This window comes from Musa acuminata, chromosome BXJ1-5, assembly GCF_036884655.1.
Source record: "Musa acuminata AAA Group cultivar baxijiao chromosome BXJ1-5, Cavendish_Baxijiao_AAA, whole genome shotgun sequence".
Classification (NCBI taxonomy): Eukaryota; Viridiplantae; Streptophyta; class Magnoliopsida; order Zingiberales; family Musaceae; genus Musa; species Musa acuminata.
In genome coordinates, this window is record NC_088331.1 from 40017786 (window position 1) to 40035681 (window position 17896).

Genomic DNA, 17896 nt, shown 5'->3' on the forward strand with positions numbered 1-17896 from the left:
CCTAATTTTATACTTCAATTTTACAACTTGCACAAAAGAGAAGACTGACATACTTTCCTAGACAGCATATATTTAGGAACCCCTCTCTAATTCAGTAGCACATCTGGGACCTCTTCAGCTGGGTCAAAATGGGCAGGAAAAGAGTTCTCTCTCATTGCACAATGAAGTATATTATTAGTCAATCAGCTTCTTAAGACTTGGAGGTTCAAAGGTTTAATTTATTGGGAAGAAACAACATAGGTACTTCAACTATAGAGGTCATTGCACACACACTCGATGATCGAACAAAAAAGTCGAAAAAACAAGCAGAAACATCGAACGCTAAGCAATGTTATAGTTGTCAGCTACGCTTCCAGTTGGGTCTCCTCGTCACAATCAAACCTATGCAAAGGTCCTTGGCGACCATAATGTCCACATTGTGAAAAGCTTCGTGAAGACCCAACCTTGGAACCAAGAATCAGAGATGCTTTAGATAATGCACCGAAGAAAAGATACAAAGAATGGTCTCTATTCCTGCAGCCAGTCTTCCGAAATACCTGCTTTTAGCTGAATGAATAGTGCACCGCAGAGGTAAAGTGATGATCATTGGCTATCAGAGGAAAGGTAGTAATGCATATATGATATTTTTCATTGACTACTATTCACTTAGAGTTGAGAACATCAAGAAGATGCATGGAAATAGTTACACGAAAAGAAGGGCACGTCTACCGTCGATGGTGACGGGCAACGGTGAAGGAGACAGAAACACTATGATACATACGTTGTGGTCGTTTCTTTATTGATATTTGACGTCTGCAATGAGGTTTGCGGGATTACTTCATCGAAGTCGGAATTATGTCGACTCTGCCACCCAATCCACTGTAATATAAAATGTGCAGCAAAGCTTGTATCAGAAGGATTAAACTCGTTGTTGTGGTTTCTCTATAGTTGTTTCAGGTTGTCCATGAAGCTTCATGCATCACGTCTTCCATGTCGGAATACGTCAGTTCTGGTACCCAGTCAAATTTGGGCCTTCGGTTCTACTCTGATCCTCTCTGCCTCAGAAAACACTCCCTCCCACCCACCCACCACCATCTTGCTCTTTAAGGGAAGGTCTCCAAGATTCTAATGCAAGAATCGGGAAGCCCTTCTGATGCCTAAGAGGTTTATGAGCAACTGAGGACATGGACTTGCTCCTGGAAGAAAGCCATGGTATGTCTGCCAGCGTCTCACTCACTGTCTTAATTAATGTGCGCGGGGTTCTCGGGTTATTCTTAGAACCTGTATTGCTACTCTATGGAATCTCTGCTGCTTGTCACCTTTGCTTTTTGCTTGTGCTGTCTGTTCTTTGGCTCCACCGGTGTTGTGATTCTGGCAAAGACTTCCACAGGGGAGTTGCGAAAAGCAAATTCTTGTATTACAGATTAGTCCTTTTCACTTCCCTGAGCTTGGGTTTGTTTCATCTCTCAACGTGCATTTTGAGCTACTTCTGGTATCAGCATGATGACCGACTTCTCGCTATCGAAGTTGGTTTGGCTATCAGAACAGCTGCATGGTTTGCCATGACTGCTTATTTGCTTCTTGAATTCAGCAGTTCAAGTGAGGATAGGTTTCCAACATTCCTTAGGGTTTGGTGGGGTCTCTTCTTGCTGTTATCCTGTTCTGGCCTTGTTGTGGACATTCTTTACTTCAAGAAGCATAAATTTCAGAAGACCCATCAGTTGGTGTTTGACTTCTGTTCAATTCTAGCTGGATTGACCTTTAACTATGCCGGATTCTTTGGTAAGAGGATTCTGGAGGAGAAAACTAATCATGAGGAACCTCTCTTGAATGGTCGTAATATCAATGGATCTTCCACTGTGATTGGGGATGGCCATGCTGCCATCTCACAATTTGAAAAGGCTGGCATACTGAGTACCCTTTCCTTCTCCTGGGTCAGTCCTTTGCTTTCTGTTGGTCGCAGAAAGACTTTAGACCTCAAAGATATTCCACAATTAGCTAGTGATGATGATGTTCATACTGTCTTACCAATATTCAAAAGTAAACTTGAATCTTATACTGGTGCTAATGCCAATAGTATGATTACCTCATTTATGTTGGCAAAGGCATTAATCTTCTCTGTCTGGGGACACCTTTTGTTGGCAACTTCTAGTGCACTCTTGTCGACTGTGGCTTCATTTGTTGGCCCCTATCTCATTGGTTACTTTGTTCGATACCTCAGTGGTGATCCACAATTTGAAAATCAAGGGTACCTTCTGGTTCTGGCGTTCATTCTGTCAAATCTTGTTGAGGGTTTTTGTAGTAGGTTTGAGAGTTTCAGATTACGACAGGTTGATATGAGACTCAGGGCCTCACTTGTTTCTGTGATCTACCAAAAGGGTCTTACTCTCTCTAGTCGCTCAAGACAATGTCGATCTAGTGGGGAAATCATAAATTACATGACTATTGATGCTTCAAGGGTTAGTTCTTTCAGTTATTACATGCTTCGTCTGTCATCGGTCCCAGTGCATGTTATTCTGGCCTTGTTAATCTTATATCCTCAAATGGGGCTTGCTTCACTAATTGGCTTAGCGGCCACCTTTATTGTAACGTTGATTAATGTTCCCATAGCCAAGCTGGAACAGAATTACATTGGAAAGATCATGGAGTCTAAAGATCGTAGAATGAAGGCTACAACAGAGATCTTGAGGAATATGAGAATTCTCAAGCTTCAAGCTTGGGAAATGAAGTTCTTATCTAAAATAATGGAACTAAGGAAAAATGAGATAGGTTGGTTGTGGAAGATTGCTTATGTATTAGCTGCTGCAATTTTTCTTGTCTCCTGTTCATCAATTTTTGTTGCAGTAGTTGCCTTTGGAGCTTGCATGCTTTTGAGGATACCATTGGGAACAGGAAAGGTTCTAACAGCACTTGCAACTTTTAGGACATTGCAAAATCCCATTTTTGCTATTCCAGATACAATCTCAATGTTAGTTCAGACCAAAGTATCTCTCGATAGAATATCATCTTTTCTCTGCCTTGAGGATTTGCAACCAAATGTTGTAGAGAAGCTCCCACGAGGTAGCTCAGAGGTAGCTATCGAAGTTAGCAATGGTAATTTCGCGTGGGATCCCTCCTCTGAAACTCCTACTCTGAAAGATCTAAATTTCCAAGTTTTGAAAGGAACGAGGGTCGCTGTTTGTGGAACTGTTGGTTCCGGTAAATCAAGCTTGCTGTCTTGCATTCTTGGTGAAGTCTCAAAAATTTCTGGAACTGTCAAGTTATGTGGTACAACAGCTTATGTCTCTCAGTCACCCTGGATTCAAAGTGGTAGCATTCAAGACAATATTATTTTCGGAAAGGAAATGGACATGGTCAAATATGACAGAGTCCTAGAAGCTTGTTCTTTGAAGAAGGATTTGGAGATCATGCCTAATGGTGATCAGACAGTTATAGGAGAAAGAGGCATAAATCTTAGCGGAGGACAAAAGCAACGCGTACAAATTGCCCGTGCCATATACCATGATGCTGACATTTATATGTTTGATGATCCATTCAGTGCTGTTGATGCCCACACAGGATCTCATCTCTTTAAGGTAATAGATTAAACAGTAGCTATTTTTCCATATGGTTGTAGTGTCAAGTGTTTTTGTTGAATATTTACAAACTATGAAGAATTTCATATACATACACCTTGATGGTTGTTAATATATTAACAAAACTTTCTTTTGTTAATATCATGTTGCTTTGTAAGAAGATATTTGATCTTTAAAAATAATAGCGACATCAGTACTGCAGGAATGTTTGCTTGGATTTTTATCTTCAAAGACAGTGGTCTATGTCACACACCAGGTGGAGTTTTTACCTTCAGCTGACCTTATCCTGGTGAGTAATGCTGCCTTTTCATCTTTATCTCACATATGTATTCCAGACAGAATTATTCTCTTGTGCAGGTCATAAGAGATGGAAGGATTGTTCAAGCAGGCAAGTACAATGAGATAATTAACTCAGGAATAGAGTTCATGGAACTGGTTGGTTCTCATATGGATGCTTTGGCTGCACATAACATGATAAAACATACTTCCAACAATTCAAGTGACATTATTCAAGGTGGTCCTTCTGCCTCAAAATCTAGTGCACCAGTTCCTCAACAAGCAGAATTGAAGGATACAGAGAATGGTCCATCAGATGAAGTTAGGCTGAGGGGTCAACTAGTTCAAGAAGAAGAGAGGGAGACAGGCAAAGTGGGGTTTCAGATTTATTGGAGGTATATTACAATGGCATATAAAGGGGCACTTGTTCCATTAATATTATTTTCCCAAATTCTTTTTCAAGTCCTTGAGATATGTAGCAATTATTGGATGGCTTTGGAGTCTCCTCTGTCAGATGACTTGGAACCTCCTGTAAGTGGCTCAATGCTCATATCTGTATATGTAGCATTGGCTGTTGGGAACGCTGCTTGCATCCTAATAAGAACGCTGCTTATTGTAATTGTTGGATACAAGACTGCAACAATGCTATTTAATAAGATGCATGCATGCATTTTTCGTGCACCCATATCATTCTTTGATTCCACCCCCACTGGGCGTATTTTGAATAGAGTAAGTATTAGTTTTCTCTTAATCATTAAGAATATTCTTTTGATGCTTCTGTCTCTAAAATATGTTTAATGGGACAGGCGTCAACTGATCAACGTGGAGTAGATATGTACATTCCATTCCAAATTGGATCATTTTCATTCTCAATTATAAATCTTCTGGGGATTATTTTAGTCATGTCACAAGTCGCATGGCCAGTTTTGATTATCTTTATTCCTGTGGTTGCAACTTGTATTTGGTATCAGGTATCTATTTTACAAGTTTTTAATGCTACTTCGAATACAGAAGTGAGTAATGTTAGAAAAACTTATATCATCAGCACTAGATTCTATACTCATTGACTTCTAAAAATGAAAATTATGAAGCAAACGGTTTTATTTCTTTAAATCCTGCATAAAGATGAATTTAGATATTATTTTTCTGATCATCTTAGGAAAGCAAATGCTCTTCTATTAACACAGTGAATTATGGGAGCAAGACATTCTTTAAAACTTGGAAGTACTGTAGCCAGAGTCATCTGATGTTGTAGCAAGTGATCTTGTCAACCATGGCCAGACATACTTCTCCAATATTGAGATTGGGCAACTTCTAAAATCTGACTATCTTTATGAAAAAGTTACAATCCCATTTTTGTAAACATTATTTTTTTCTCACCAATTTTAGATAAATCCTAGCTAAATCAGATAAATGCATATTATATTTTCCACATTTTTGTTATTTTCTATCATTTTTATATGTTTTTAATAGAATGCTTAAATTACTGAAAAAGCTGTTGGATCAACAAAGTGAATACTGTCGATTTTATCTTTTGAAACTATGTTCCTAATTTAAGCTATTAGTTTGATCTACCATTCCAGTTTCTGAAGTATCAGCAGGCAAGAGAACAAGGAGACATTAAATGCAGAATAAGGAGGGGTAATTATTTTAAAAACATGTCATTATATAATGGCAGAATTTGGATTGTGATTTCTCCTTTGATCACATTGCCTTATGCCATAATTCTGTAGTGTTGTGTAATATATAACAGTCTTTTTTTAAGGTGAGACTGATAAATTGAACAGCATAATTGACTGTTTAGTCATTAGTATATGTACACCTTCTATGAATTTGTCATCTTGCATGACTATAATTATGGCATTACTCTACATTCATACTTTTCCTATTTTCATGATCTATAAATTCTAAAGTTCTCTTATAATCCTGGTCCCTCAGCAATACTACATATCTACTGCACGAGAACTATCAAGGTTGATTGGGGTTTGCAGAGCTCCTGTAATCCAACATTTTGCAGAATCAATGTCGGGATCAATTTCAGTTAGAAGCTTTGGTCAGGAAAAAGAGTTTGTGAACACTAACTATAATCTGATAAATGATCTCTCTCGACTTCAATTCCATAGTACAGGTGCTATGCAATGGCTTTGTTTTCGTCTCGATATGTTGTCATCCCTTACATTTGCCTTCTCTCTGATATTTCTGATCAGCATGCCAGAAGGTGTAATCGATCCTGGTACTTTCTTTATATAGTTCCATTATTTGTGTTTACTGGAATTTCCTGGAAATATGGAAGTCATGTTAGCCATTGTTTTTCTGTTTCTTTGTCTTCTTCCCTAGGTATTGCTGGCCTTGCAGTGACATATGGGCTTAGTCTGAATATGATACAAACATGGGTCATCTGGAGTCTGTGCAGTCTTGAAAATGGAATTATTTCTGTTGAGAGAATACTACAGTATACAAACATTCCTAGTGAACCACCTCTTGTCATAGATGAAAGCAGACCTGATCATATCTGGCCATCAAAGGGGGAAATAGACCTTCTTAACTTGCAGGTAATTACATCCTTCCTACGACATTGAGGCTCCCTTGTTCGTTTTCCAGCTTATGGTGCATCTGTTAAGTGTTAGTTTTCACTATTTATCACTTTCCAAGATGATAAATGTGATTATATCACTAAATTAAGGTTTAACTATATGAAGCCTCTTGGATGTGTGTTACCAAAAGTTCCTGCTTGAGAACAACTCAACTCCCTCAGCATGAAAGTGCTACTTCAAGCTCATCATGGTTTTCACATTGAATGTTTCTCTATTGACATCTTAAAAGTTGCTGCAAGTCCCATAATATTTTTCTTTTTAATACTAATTAACTTGGAACAGGTTCGTTATGGCCTCGACATGCCTTTTATTTTAAGGGGTCTCACTTGCACTCTTCCTGGAGGTAAAAAGATTGGAATTGTTGGAAGAACTGGAAGTGGCAAGTCCACCCTTGTACAGACAATATTTCGTATTATTGATCCTACTGTTGGTCATATATTCATCGATGGCATTGACATTTCAACAATTGGGCTGCATGACCTGAGATCCAGATTAAGCATTATCCCGCAAGATCCAATTATGTTTGAGGGAACTGTGCGTAGCAACCTAGACCCACTTGAAGAATATACAGATGAGCAGATATGGGAGGTGCTTCAGTTTACTTGCATATTATTTGACTTGTATTAATTTATCATATCCCTCTAGTGTTGTTTCCAAGTTTATTTGAAATCATAATGTGTCTTTTCTATTTCAATGTTTTTCTCTTTTAGGCACTGGATTGCTGTCAACTTGGAGAAGAGATTAGAAATAAGGAATTGAAGCTCGACTCTGAAGGTATCAGATTTTAAATTATGGTGATATTTATAATCTTAATATAAAATGTCCTCCCAGTTAGTTTTAACTTAGAAATATGCTGATAAAATGAAAGGTTCCTTGCCACTGTGTTTTTCTATGATCAATTGATTTATTATTCATACTGACCAATTTGAGTTGCAGTAACTGAAAACGGTGAGAATTGGAGTGTAGGCCAGCGCCAGCTTGTCTGTTTAGGCAGGGTAATCTTGAGAAAAAGCAAGATACTGGTTCTGGATGAAGCAACTGCCTCAGTAGATACTACTACTGATATCATAATTCAGAAAACCCTGAGACAGAAGTTCTCGGAATCAACAGTTATAACGATAGCTCATCGGATAACTTCTGTAATTGACAGTGATATTGTCATATTACTTGATAATGGTTAGTGTCTTCAAAATGATGAAAGGCTTTTCTCTTAGTTTGATCACTCATCAGTTACCCTTTCTGAACTGAACTTTGTGTTGAGCAGGACTGATTGTTGAAATTGACAGTCCGACAAAATTGTTAGAAAACAAGTCATCCTTGTTTGCGAAGCTCGTCTCTGAATACACTACAAGGTCTAATTTAGATTTCTATTAGTTTTTTTTCATCAAGATGGGTGACTTATTGATCCTGAATTCCCTGAAGGTTGATAATGCTTTGTGCATACATACCATATCTGAAACTGGTGATTTATGTATTTGCTTTTCCGGAGTATCAGGTCATATACATACTATCTTAAAGGAATTTAATTGCGCTAATGCCCTTGTGATCATAGTCTGTCCATTGGTGTTATGCTAACTCTAGTTAAACATGGATTGCGCGCAACCCAGTTTATGCAGTCTTTCTACCACTTTGTTGATGTAACCATCCTATACCCGAACTAAAGTTATTTTTCGTATCAATTTACATTGTCACATCTGATACTGTTAGAGTGCCTGCTAAGTGTAAGGGCTTTGGTGCAAAGAAATTCATTTCTCGTGTTTGGGAGGAATGTAAATATAATTAATAAATATCAGAAGGAATGTATTTGAAAAGCTTTTTTGTATATGGTAGTGACCGTGTAACGTTTTATACAATTGTAGCAAATTCAGTGAATAGTAATTTCTCTTGGTGCTGATAACTTGCAGATTCTATGATGCATCTCGACAATGAAACCAGCTTCCTTGTGGAGGAAAATTGAGGTGCTTCTCTTTCTCCACTTGGTTTTTGAATCAGAGCTGAAAAAAACACTTGTAGGATATGTACAATCCAGTCACCTTATGATAATGTTATTATTCAATAAGCAAATAAGCAAATGACTTGTACATTCAAATGAACAAAATGAATAACATAAGCAAATGGTTTAATTTTCCAGTGCATATTGTGCATAGGTCAGTGGCACATATTATTTACTGTGCAACCAACACATGCTCATCTGAACTATAATGAATCAATGCTTGAATATTTTTGTTAAAACATGACTTACAATCTATCTTAACCATCCGTAGACTTCTGTTTGATATCACTTAAGAAATCCTTCAATGTATGCAACTCAGTTGATGCCACATGTTACTCTGCTACAAGGTACTGAATATACCTAATAGGTCCAACTGATTATTGGTTTACACCTCTGATTGTTCTTCTGCAGGTAAAGAAAATGCTTCTGTGAGTTTTCTGTAAGCAGTAGTAAAAGCAGGTATAATCTTATGCAGTAGTCAATCTTCTCTATATAGTTGTTTTGGCACACATATCTTGACATGGTTATGCATTTCTTGGCTGCCTTCTCAGGTTCCCAATTTCAAGTCCCAGATTAAAACAAGTAACTCTGTGATGCTGTTTGTGATCTTTCCTATATTGAACTACTGCTTCAATATACTTCTTGGAACAAGAACAATGCTCTAGCTAAGTTATAGGATGTTGCATCCATCTCATCTTATGTAATGTGTGTGTGTGTGTGTATATATATATATATATATATATATATATATATAGTTTGATTGAGACTTCCGGTTCTTTTGGTCGGACCTTCTCCTTCCGTTTCCCGTTTGCTCAAGACATGAAGAAAATCGATGATAATTGCATGTTGAGACGATGGTACGTACTTGACGTAAACTACTGTTTCAGATTCCCAATGGGCTATCGTGGTTTCTGCCTTGCTAAGTTTAATAGATTACGTCTCCTGCATCTTACTACTTTTTTGAGCAGATTCATTTTCATGTTGTTCTTCTGCATGATTGCAACAGAACATTCATTTTCCATCTTTGCGTGGACTGCTCCTTTCACCCAAGAGGAAGACCTCCTCTTCCTCCCTCTTGAGTCTCAGAGAGGGATCATGAGACGTTAAGGACATGGAGTTGCTCCTAGTTGCAAGGCATGGCTTCTCTGCTTCATGTCACCTCTGTCTCTTGCTTCTCCTATCTATTTTATGGCTCTATCACCATTGCGAACCTCGCCAAAACTCTAATAGGAGAGCAACGAACGACAAATTCTTGCACTACAGATTGGCCCTCTTCACTTCCCTGGGTTTGGGCTTGCTTCATCTCTTGTTGTGTGCCCTGAGCTACTTTTGGTATGGGAATGGCGACGGGCTTCTCCGTTGAAGTGGGTTTGGCAGTCGCAATAGTTGCATGGTTTGCCATAGTTGCTTGCTTGCTAGTTGCTACTTGAATTCAGTAGCTCGAGTGAGGATAGCTTTCCCACCTTCCTCAAGATTCGGTGGGTTCTCTTCTTACTTTCTTCTTGTATCTGCCTTTCTATAGATTGGTTCTTAATTATGCTGGATTCATCGGGAAAAGAATTCATGGAGGAAATCCTGCACTTAAGGAATCTCTCTTGAATGGTTGTGATGGAAGAGGAGCTACTCATGACTCCATTTCATCATTTGAAGTTGTTGGTATCCTTAGCATCCTTTTCTTCTCTTGAATCTGCCCTTTGCTTTTTGTAGGTCACAAGAAGACATTAGACCTTAAAGAAGTGCCCCAATTAGCTAGTAGTGAAAGTGTTCGACATGTGATCTCGGATTTCGAGCATAACCTTGAATCTTTCACCAGTACTATTCCTACTGATGGAGTTACCTCGTATGCACTGGCCAAGGGACTAATCTTCTCTGCTTGGAAGCCAATTGTGTTGTCAGCTCTCCTCACACTTGTATCAGCTTTGGCTTCCTATGTTGGTAACTATCTCATTAATCGTTTCATTCGATGCCTTAATGGTGCTCGACGATTTGCTGCTGAAGGGTCCCTTTTGGTTTTGGCCTTCATTCTGTCGAAGCATTTTGAGGGTCTCTATGACAGGCATTATATCTTCAGATCGCAGTAGGTTGGGATCAAATTTGACGCTTCACTTGTTGCTATCATCTTCTAAAAGAGTCTTACACTCTAGTAACTCAAGTAAAAGTGCAAAGATCATCAATTACGTGAACGTCGATGCTGAGAGGATCGGTTTCTTCATTTGGTATGTGTATGATCTATGGCTGCTCCGTGTGCAAGTTATGCTAGCCTTGTTGATCTTATATTCTTTCATGGCACTTGCTTCACTGAACGGCTTCACTAAAATGGACTTAGTATTGACCTCCCTAGCCACAATCAAATTGTCTTTGTATAGTGAATACAAAGATAAGGGGATAAGAGTTAAATTATTCAAATAATCAATCCATCTCTTAGAATCGGAGCATATGTTTTCTCCTTGGCATCCTTTCGCTTTCCGTAAGCGTATCCCCCACAAATTGCGAAATATATATGGATTAACGATGCATACACAAAAGAAAAAAAACGGGATATTGGGAAGACAATCTCGTTCAACTTCCAAAGGATTCTAGCCAACACAACCCAAGGTCTATATTATCATAGTATTGTCTCTTCTATTTAAATGTCTGGTATGGGGATCTAACCTCTAACACCGAAAGAGATTTACGGCGTGTATTTAGATGAGGAGGTGGCAGAACTAAAAGATTGGATCAAATCCTTCAAGAGGCAATGAGACGAATATGGGGTGACATTGATGTGTGACAGTTGGATAGGACCAACAATAATGAGTATCATCAACTTTCTTGTTTATTGCAATAGAAGAGTGGTGTTTCATAAGTCCGTTAATGTTTCTGAAAAGATCCAAGATGCAAACTACATTGAGAGCTTGATGAACACTATAGTAGAGGGGATTGGACCACAGTATGTTGTCCAAATAATAACCGACAACGAAGCGAATTTCAAAAAGGCTGGTTTGCAATTGATGGAAAAAAGAAAAACTTTGTTTTGGACTCCATGTGCAGCTCATTGCATAGATCTAATGCTAAAGGATATTGGTGAGTTGGATGCGGTCAAGAAATGTGTAGCTCGAGCACAATCAATTACAAAGTTTATATATAATCATTATTAGGTTCACGCTTTAATACAAAAGTATGTAAATAGTGAGATACTTCGACCGGAATTACTCGGTTTGCTACCAATTTTATTGCATTAAAGTCATTACAGCAAAAAAGGCATGGCTTGAAGGTAATGACTACCTCACAAGAGTGGTCTAAATCCAGATATTCGAAATTGAGCGATGAAAAGAAGATAGAAAAGGTCATTCTTTCCTCTAGATTTTGGGAGATTATAGCAGAAATTATAAAAGGTGTGAAACTACTTTATATTGTCCTCCGTAAGGTCGATATGGACAAGCGTCCACAGATGTCGTATCTTAAATATATGCTGATTTTCAGCAAGAGAGGAGGCTAGGAAAGAATTCAAAGATGATTTTAAGGTCGACCAATACATATGAATCATTGATCGTTGGACCGAAGTTCATATGGATCAAGATATCCATAATGCAAGTAAATTCATATTCAGAATAATTTAATTTATTATTATTTAGATAATAAAAAATCATACTAACAAAAATATGTTTTGCAGCGTATTATCTAAACCCGGCAATTCAATATCGATATGCTCTTGGAATGCAAAATAATTTCCTAACAACACTACGAAATGTTATATAATGGCTCTTGCCAAACACTACCGAGACAACCGATACTCTTATGGAGGGTCGATTATTTCGAGAAATAGTTGGTTCATTCTCCGACGTTGTAGTTGTATCGTGTCGTTACACTATGGATCCTAGTGAGGAAAAGTTATGCATATTGATTATCAATTATATTTAATATTAATTATTTGTTATGCTAATAAAATCTTATTTATATCTTTTTGCAATCGAGTGGTGGCTACAATTTGGAGGGGATGCACCACATTTAAGGAAGGTTGTCGTTTGTGTTCTTTCACAAACAACAACATCTAGTGGTTGCGAACGTAATTGGTCAACGTTTGAATTGATTCATACGAAGGTCCGCAACAGACTCTCCTACAGACGGTTAGAGAAACTAGTATATGTCCATTATAACATGCGGCTAAAATTACGATGTGCTGAGTTGGATAAGGAGCCAAAGGAACCAAATATTGATCCTATTGACCTCCAATTCTACAATGAAGATTCAGAGCCAATGTTAGATTGGGTTGAAGTAGCAGAGAACCAAGAGGGTCCTCTACTTGATGAGTTAGGAGATCCTCAGCGTCCTTCACGTTTTATCACCGAGGCAATAGAAGAAGAAGAAGCACAACCCCAATAGGTGGAAAATCCCCCTCGATTACAACGTGGTAGGAGTCAAACTGCTCGAGGAACTACCGACACCCAACGGTCACACTCGTCTACCCAACGTGCAAAGGCAAAGGGGAAGGCAGTAACATCAGTTGCATCATTGGAAAGAATTGAGTCGGGCGACGAGACACCTTCACAATCACATTCTCTTTCTCGCTCGGTCCAGAGACATGACAATAACACGGACAACAGTGCCTCAACAGATGATAGCGGTGATGCCGGGCAGTTGTTGGTCTCGTCTACACAACTTGAGGGTGGTGAATGGACTGAGGAGCAATATTTTACACATGCCACTCAAGATTTAGATCATGAAACTCGACAATGTATTGGTCAAGTTTATGCGCGGAAGGGGAAGGGGAAGGCAGTGGATGAATATGAACAAATGCGACAGAGCATACATGATATAGACACAGAAAGAGGCTCATTGTATTCACAGCCATCGTATTATGGAGAATCATACGGGCAACAACAGTATGGTGATAGTTGGTAATCCTTCTCTGAGCAACAGTATGATACAAAACAGCATATCAGTAACGAAAGTAGAAGCTATGACATTCACCAATATATGCCTCAAGAGCTGCCTCGAATAAATATGATTCATGACGATCAGTCTACGATCAGCACCACATTGATGCATCAATGGCATACGGTGTATCAATACACTATGTCATGGGATCAATTTCATGATTGGGTCCAACAAATGTATCATATTGATATGCAGATGTATTGGATCGAGGACCCCGATCCACCACCCGTGGAGGCCTGTCATTCATTTTGGTGGTAGAATGAACAATCAAGTATATCTACGTATGTGATTATTTAATTTATTTAAATTTTAGATTTTATATTATAACAAAATAGTCTAATAATTCAATTAATTTTTCTGTAGATATTTCAATCTATAACAGGCTGAAATACAAACCTCGAACGAGACTACCTCAAAGCCCAAAAAAGATATGTGATACTATTCTTACCTAATTTACATTAATTTTGCTAAACTTATACTATTATTATATTTATTTGTAACTTGAAAATCCTATCCTAACTTTTTTTTTTATTTTCAGGTATTTTCAGAGGGTTAAATATGTGAAATCAGGTGTACCGCTCGGTACACCGTACCGTACCGTATCGAGCCTAGGTCGAAACATTGGTACGGTACGGTAAGGCAAACCTTGCTTCAAACATTCTAGGGCTTTTAGAATAGTAATTCCTTTCGCTTGGACAACACTGCTTGCAGCACAAGCAACACATCCCACCAATCTGGCCTGATTGCTTGATCACATAGCTAATACGTACATTACACAAATCTTTATTACATGATCCATCACATTTGATATTGAAACTGTTATCATCGGTAGTATTAGTGTTCGGAAACCATAAGGAAGCTATGCAGTAGAAAGATAAAATAAAACTATTTTCTGAACAAGGTGTATCGAATCATCGGATGATGATCGAGAGCGTAAAACTTAAAGTTACAAAATCACATAAAAAAGATGAGACGTTCTCACCTAGGAGAGCTCGTATATCCCCTAAGATGCATATCCTGATCCGATGAATGAAGGAGTTATAGTAGTAATCAACATGATGGACAACAACAACGACGCACCTCCTCCTCGCTGAGGGTTCTCTCCTTGTGACAATGCACCACCACATAGCAATAGTAAACAAAAAGGGGTCGTCGACCTTCTTGTTGTCCTCTCATACCAAGAAGGGAGCTCACGGCAAGGGAGAGATGAGGAGGCCGGCGGCTCTAAAGGTCCAGCTTATGATCATTTAAGCCCCACTCCTATTTATAAAAAGTCTTTTCATAAAAACCCTAATAGATCATTCTTAATGAGTATTAGATGTTCATTTAATAATCATTGGCTTAATGGGTATTTGATCATTATCCAATAACCCCTCTAAACTCCATACCCTATTGGATCTTACCAAATAGATCTATTAAAAAAGGGGCTTATTGGATATCCCACATCCAATCCTTTATTCATCGCATCGTCAACCTTATGTGTGTAACTCTCTAGGCCCAATATCGAGTTGGCTATGAGTTGCACCTATCAAAATCTCTTCTGACTCAGTAAATTATTATCCTCATAATAATTCTCTTAACTTACCAACTATAGATGTACTATGTCATTACGCCATAGTCACTAGATGGTACATAGGGATCTAATCCATTAGATCTATTTATCCTCAATTACTATGTATCTATAGTTCTTTATCTATCTAATATCCCAAAGACCATATACCAAGAATGATACTATTAGACCTATACGGAATCCATCCAAGTCTCACTCTTATCGGATTCTCTCAATCCGATTGACCTTGGATAGAGATTTGCTTAAGTAAGAACACATAGGATATTCTTCTCATGATACCGAGGGTGGATGATCTTCTATTGATACCGAGGGTGGATGATCTTCTATTGATACCGAGGGTGGATGATCCTCTATTGACACTCAATTACCTTTTAAGGTTGTCTGTCATCCCTAATAACCGTCTATATTATATATAAAACTTTCAGACCTATAAGTTCGGTATTAAAGAATGAAGTACTCAAACAAGACATCTTTAGTGTCCTTGGTGTCTTAAGTCTAAGGACTAGATATACAACTAGGACTACAGAATTGTTGTCTAATGATGAGGTATCATTAGTCATCCAATATTTCATAAGTGGATCGTTTAGTGAACTCATTCTCCATTGAGTACCTACATTGGTCTGTACGGTTACCTCGATGTCCTTCTTAAGTAACCTATGACTAAGAATATCTAGGATCTGAGTTTAAAGATAAATTAATCTTATTATCATAATCTCATTATGATTCAATTCTCATTACACAGATCCAAATACACCACAATATATTCATCATATAATATAAAATAAAAAATTATTATTATTAATATTAATCAAAATAGATTATGCGATGGATTATATGTGTCATCACTCACGTTGACTTATAGGACACTTATAATTAGTAATTAAAAATTATGCTCACACTTAGGCTTGGCAATCCATTCAAGTTTGTTGATGACCCTTAAGGAGGCACTAGTACCATCTGCCATCCTCTTATAGGGTCTCAACACTAATCTAACATTACGAAAATGATTTTCATTTTAGTTTACCTATAGAAGCCATAATATGTTCGCCACCGCTACAAGAAACACTTTCTTATCAAAAGGGCCTTCAATTTGTTCTTCCAGTAGTTTCGCTCAATACTCCCTGATAGCATTTTAGCAAACCTACGTTAGAATAGGATGTGTCATGCAAAGTCACTATAAATGTTGCATAACAAGCATAGCATAGTTTGCAAATACATGAAGCTAATAAAGTAATCTGAAGTAGGAAGTCTGTTCCAACACATCTTCTAAAGGAATATTTTGATCTTTATGTAAACATTAATTTTCCATATCACCTTCTAGCCAGGCCATTTATCCTGTATGGGTTGAATACTCTCTCTCAATAGGTGATTAGCATAATACAATTTATATAGTACAATTATTTGGAGTTGAGGCCCAAACTCATTTGTTATCATCGGAGTTCTTAATCAAGTACATTCTTAAAATCCTATTCATAAGTTCAGGATGAAATGCAACGTTCAATATTCCATGGCACCAATCATTTCTAGTTATCAAACTTGCAATAGAAGAGAAAGAATAGACCAACTCCATATTAACAGAAGTTGGCCAGTGGCTCAAGGGGTAGCATCAATCCATGAGTCAAACCAAAATTTAGTTTATAAACCAAACCCAATGCACCTCTTAAATCCCAGTTAGACTTTGCTTACTAACTTGCATATGTTGTTCCAATTCCATGGCACCCCTAGGCTCTAGAGGAGGCTCGAGGAAACAAGAATTAATACTTTGGCTTTGGCACTTTCACCCAAAGACACTCCTCACTATTGAGTAGTGCAATAAGATGCTTAGTACGTAGGATACTTTTAGCCAATCTTAAATCTAATCTTTAAACTTCCTCCTTGGGAAAAAGTAACAATTTATTATCCAATTAGATTAATCTTACTTTTATTTTTCTTATGGTTCCAAAAAAACCTCCAATTCTCCTCTCCCTCTTCTTTACCTCATACTGCAGCCTCTATTTGGGGTGTATGGACAGCAAGAAGAGGTAGCCCCCTCTTGATTGCATGGTGCACACGAGAAAGAGATTTGAACAGTGATTTGAGGAGTGTTTTCGTAGCCCCTGCCATATGGATTATCACTAAAGAGGAGGACAGTTGACCACCTTCATCCTCTCTCACAGATATATATGTTTCAGGGATATACGATCTTCCTAGGTAATACATCTTTCTTATATGCGTAGTTTTCAGTTTTATGAGTTTTTGCACATCAATCTTTGTATGACGATGAAACCTTATTTTTCTATGGGAATTCTAAGATTTTTGTTTTTTGTTCTTCCGCTATGCATGTGATGTCGCCCTAGATTTCTCAACATTAACAACCTTAAACCCTTAATATTTATGTTTATATTTTAAATATCATAAATTAGACTCATTCTTTTGAGTTACAATAAGAGCATGCATTTCAATATTCGAAATATTGAGTAGATACATCTTGTTTTGAGCCACACAAATATTTATTATAATTAAATTAGATTTTTTAATCTTTAATAATGTATGAACCATCATTAAATATAATTGAATATCCATCACTTGTTAATTATTCAACACTCAACAAGTTATGTGACAAACTAGGAATAAAGAAAATATTTTAAAGATATTTTACTTTGACTTATTTTCACCTTAATTGTTCATTTTCCTTCTGCTTGAATTTTTTTTGTTATCTTCAAGTCTAACTTTCAACTTTTTGTTGAATCTCGGATTTTGATGATGAAGTCAATTGTCATTTGTTGATCTAATATATATGTTGAGAAAAGTGTGCAGGATTAACTACGATGGCAGTAAGACATGCAACAGGTGTTATGCCGGAGTCCATATCAAGATCACGTTGGGAGTTCGAGAGTTCATCGGAAGTCCGGATGTTCATCGGAAGTTCTACGGGAACCGACCGAGAAGTCTAGAAGCTTGCTATAGAAGCTCATCGAAACTCACCAAAAAGATCATCGCGAAGTCTAGGAGC

General features: G+C 37.6%; 1 protein-coding gene across 3 annotated transcripts; it reads left to right on the forward strand.

Moving 5' to 3' along the window:
- The first annotated feature begins 986 nt into the window (after window positions 1-986).
- On the forward strand, window positions 987-10389 carry LOC103975082 (ABC transporter C family member 3). Of its 3 annotated transcripts, none has more exons than XR_010513569.1 (14): window positions 987-3554; window positions 3757-3810; window positions 3912-4559; window positions 4637-4801; window positions 5769-6063; window positions 6168-6382; window positions 6707-7012; window positions 7135-7198; window positions 7361-7600; window positions 7689-7776; window positions 8329-8382; window positions 8829-8876; window positions 8969-9895; window positions 10125-10389. XR_010513569.1 is itself a non-coding variant. In XM_009389993.3 (11 exons), exons 1-11 carry the CDS (start codon window positions 1164-1166, stop codon window positions 8351-8353), a joined length of 4524 nt encoding a protein of 1507 aa, XP_009388268.3. In that variant the 5' UTR covers window positions 989-1163; the 3' UTR covers window positions 8354-8384. The 3 variants fall into 3 exon arrangements, 1 of the variants encoding a protein (XP_009388268.3); XR_010513568.1 differs by having other exon boundaries at window positions 990-3554; window positions 3757-3843; XM_009389993.3 differs by lacking the exons at window positions 8829-8876; window positions 8969-9895; window positions 10125-10389 and having other exon boundaries at window positions 989-3554; window positions 3757-3843; window positions 8329-8384.
- The last annotated feature ends 7507 nt before the right edge of the window (window positions 10390-17896 follow it).

Bases quoted from the DNA above. Each gene is read 5' to 3' on its own strand.
- LOC103975082 (XM_009389993.3), top strand. From the start codon at position 1,164: ATGGACTTGCTCCTGGAAGAAAGCCATGGTATGTCTGCCAGCGTCTCA. The intron at 3,555-3,756 runs GTAATAGATTAA...TCAGTACTGCAG, and splicing joins CAGGATCTCATCTCTTTAAG to GAATGTTTGCTTGGATTTTT. The intron at 6,064-6,167 runs GTACTTTCTTTA...CTTCTTCCCTAG, and splicing joins AGAAGGTGTAATCGATCCTG to GTATTGCTGGCCTTGCAGTG.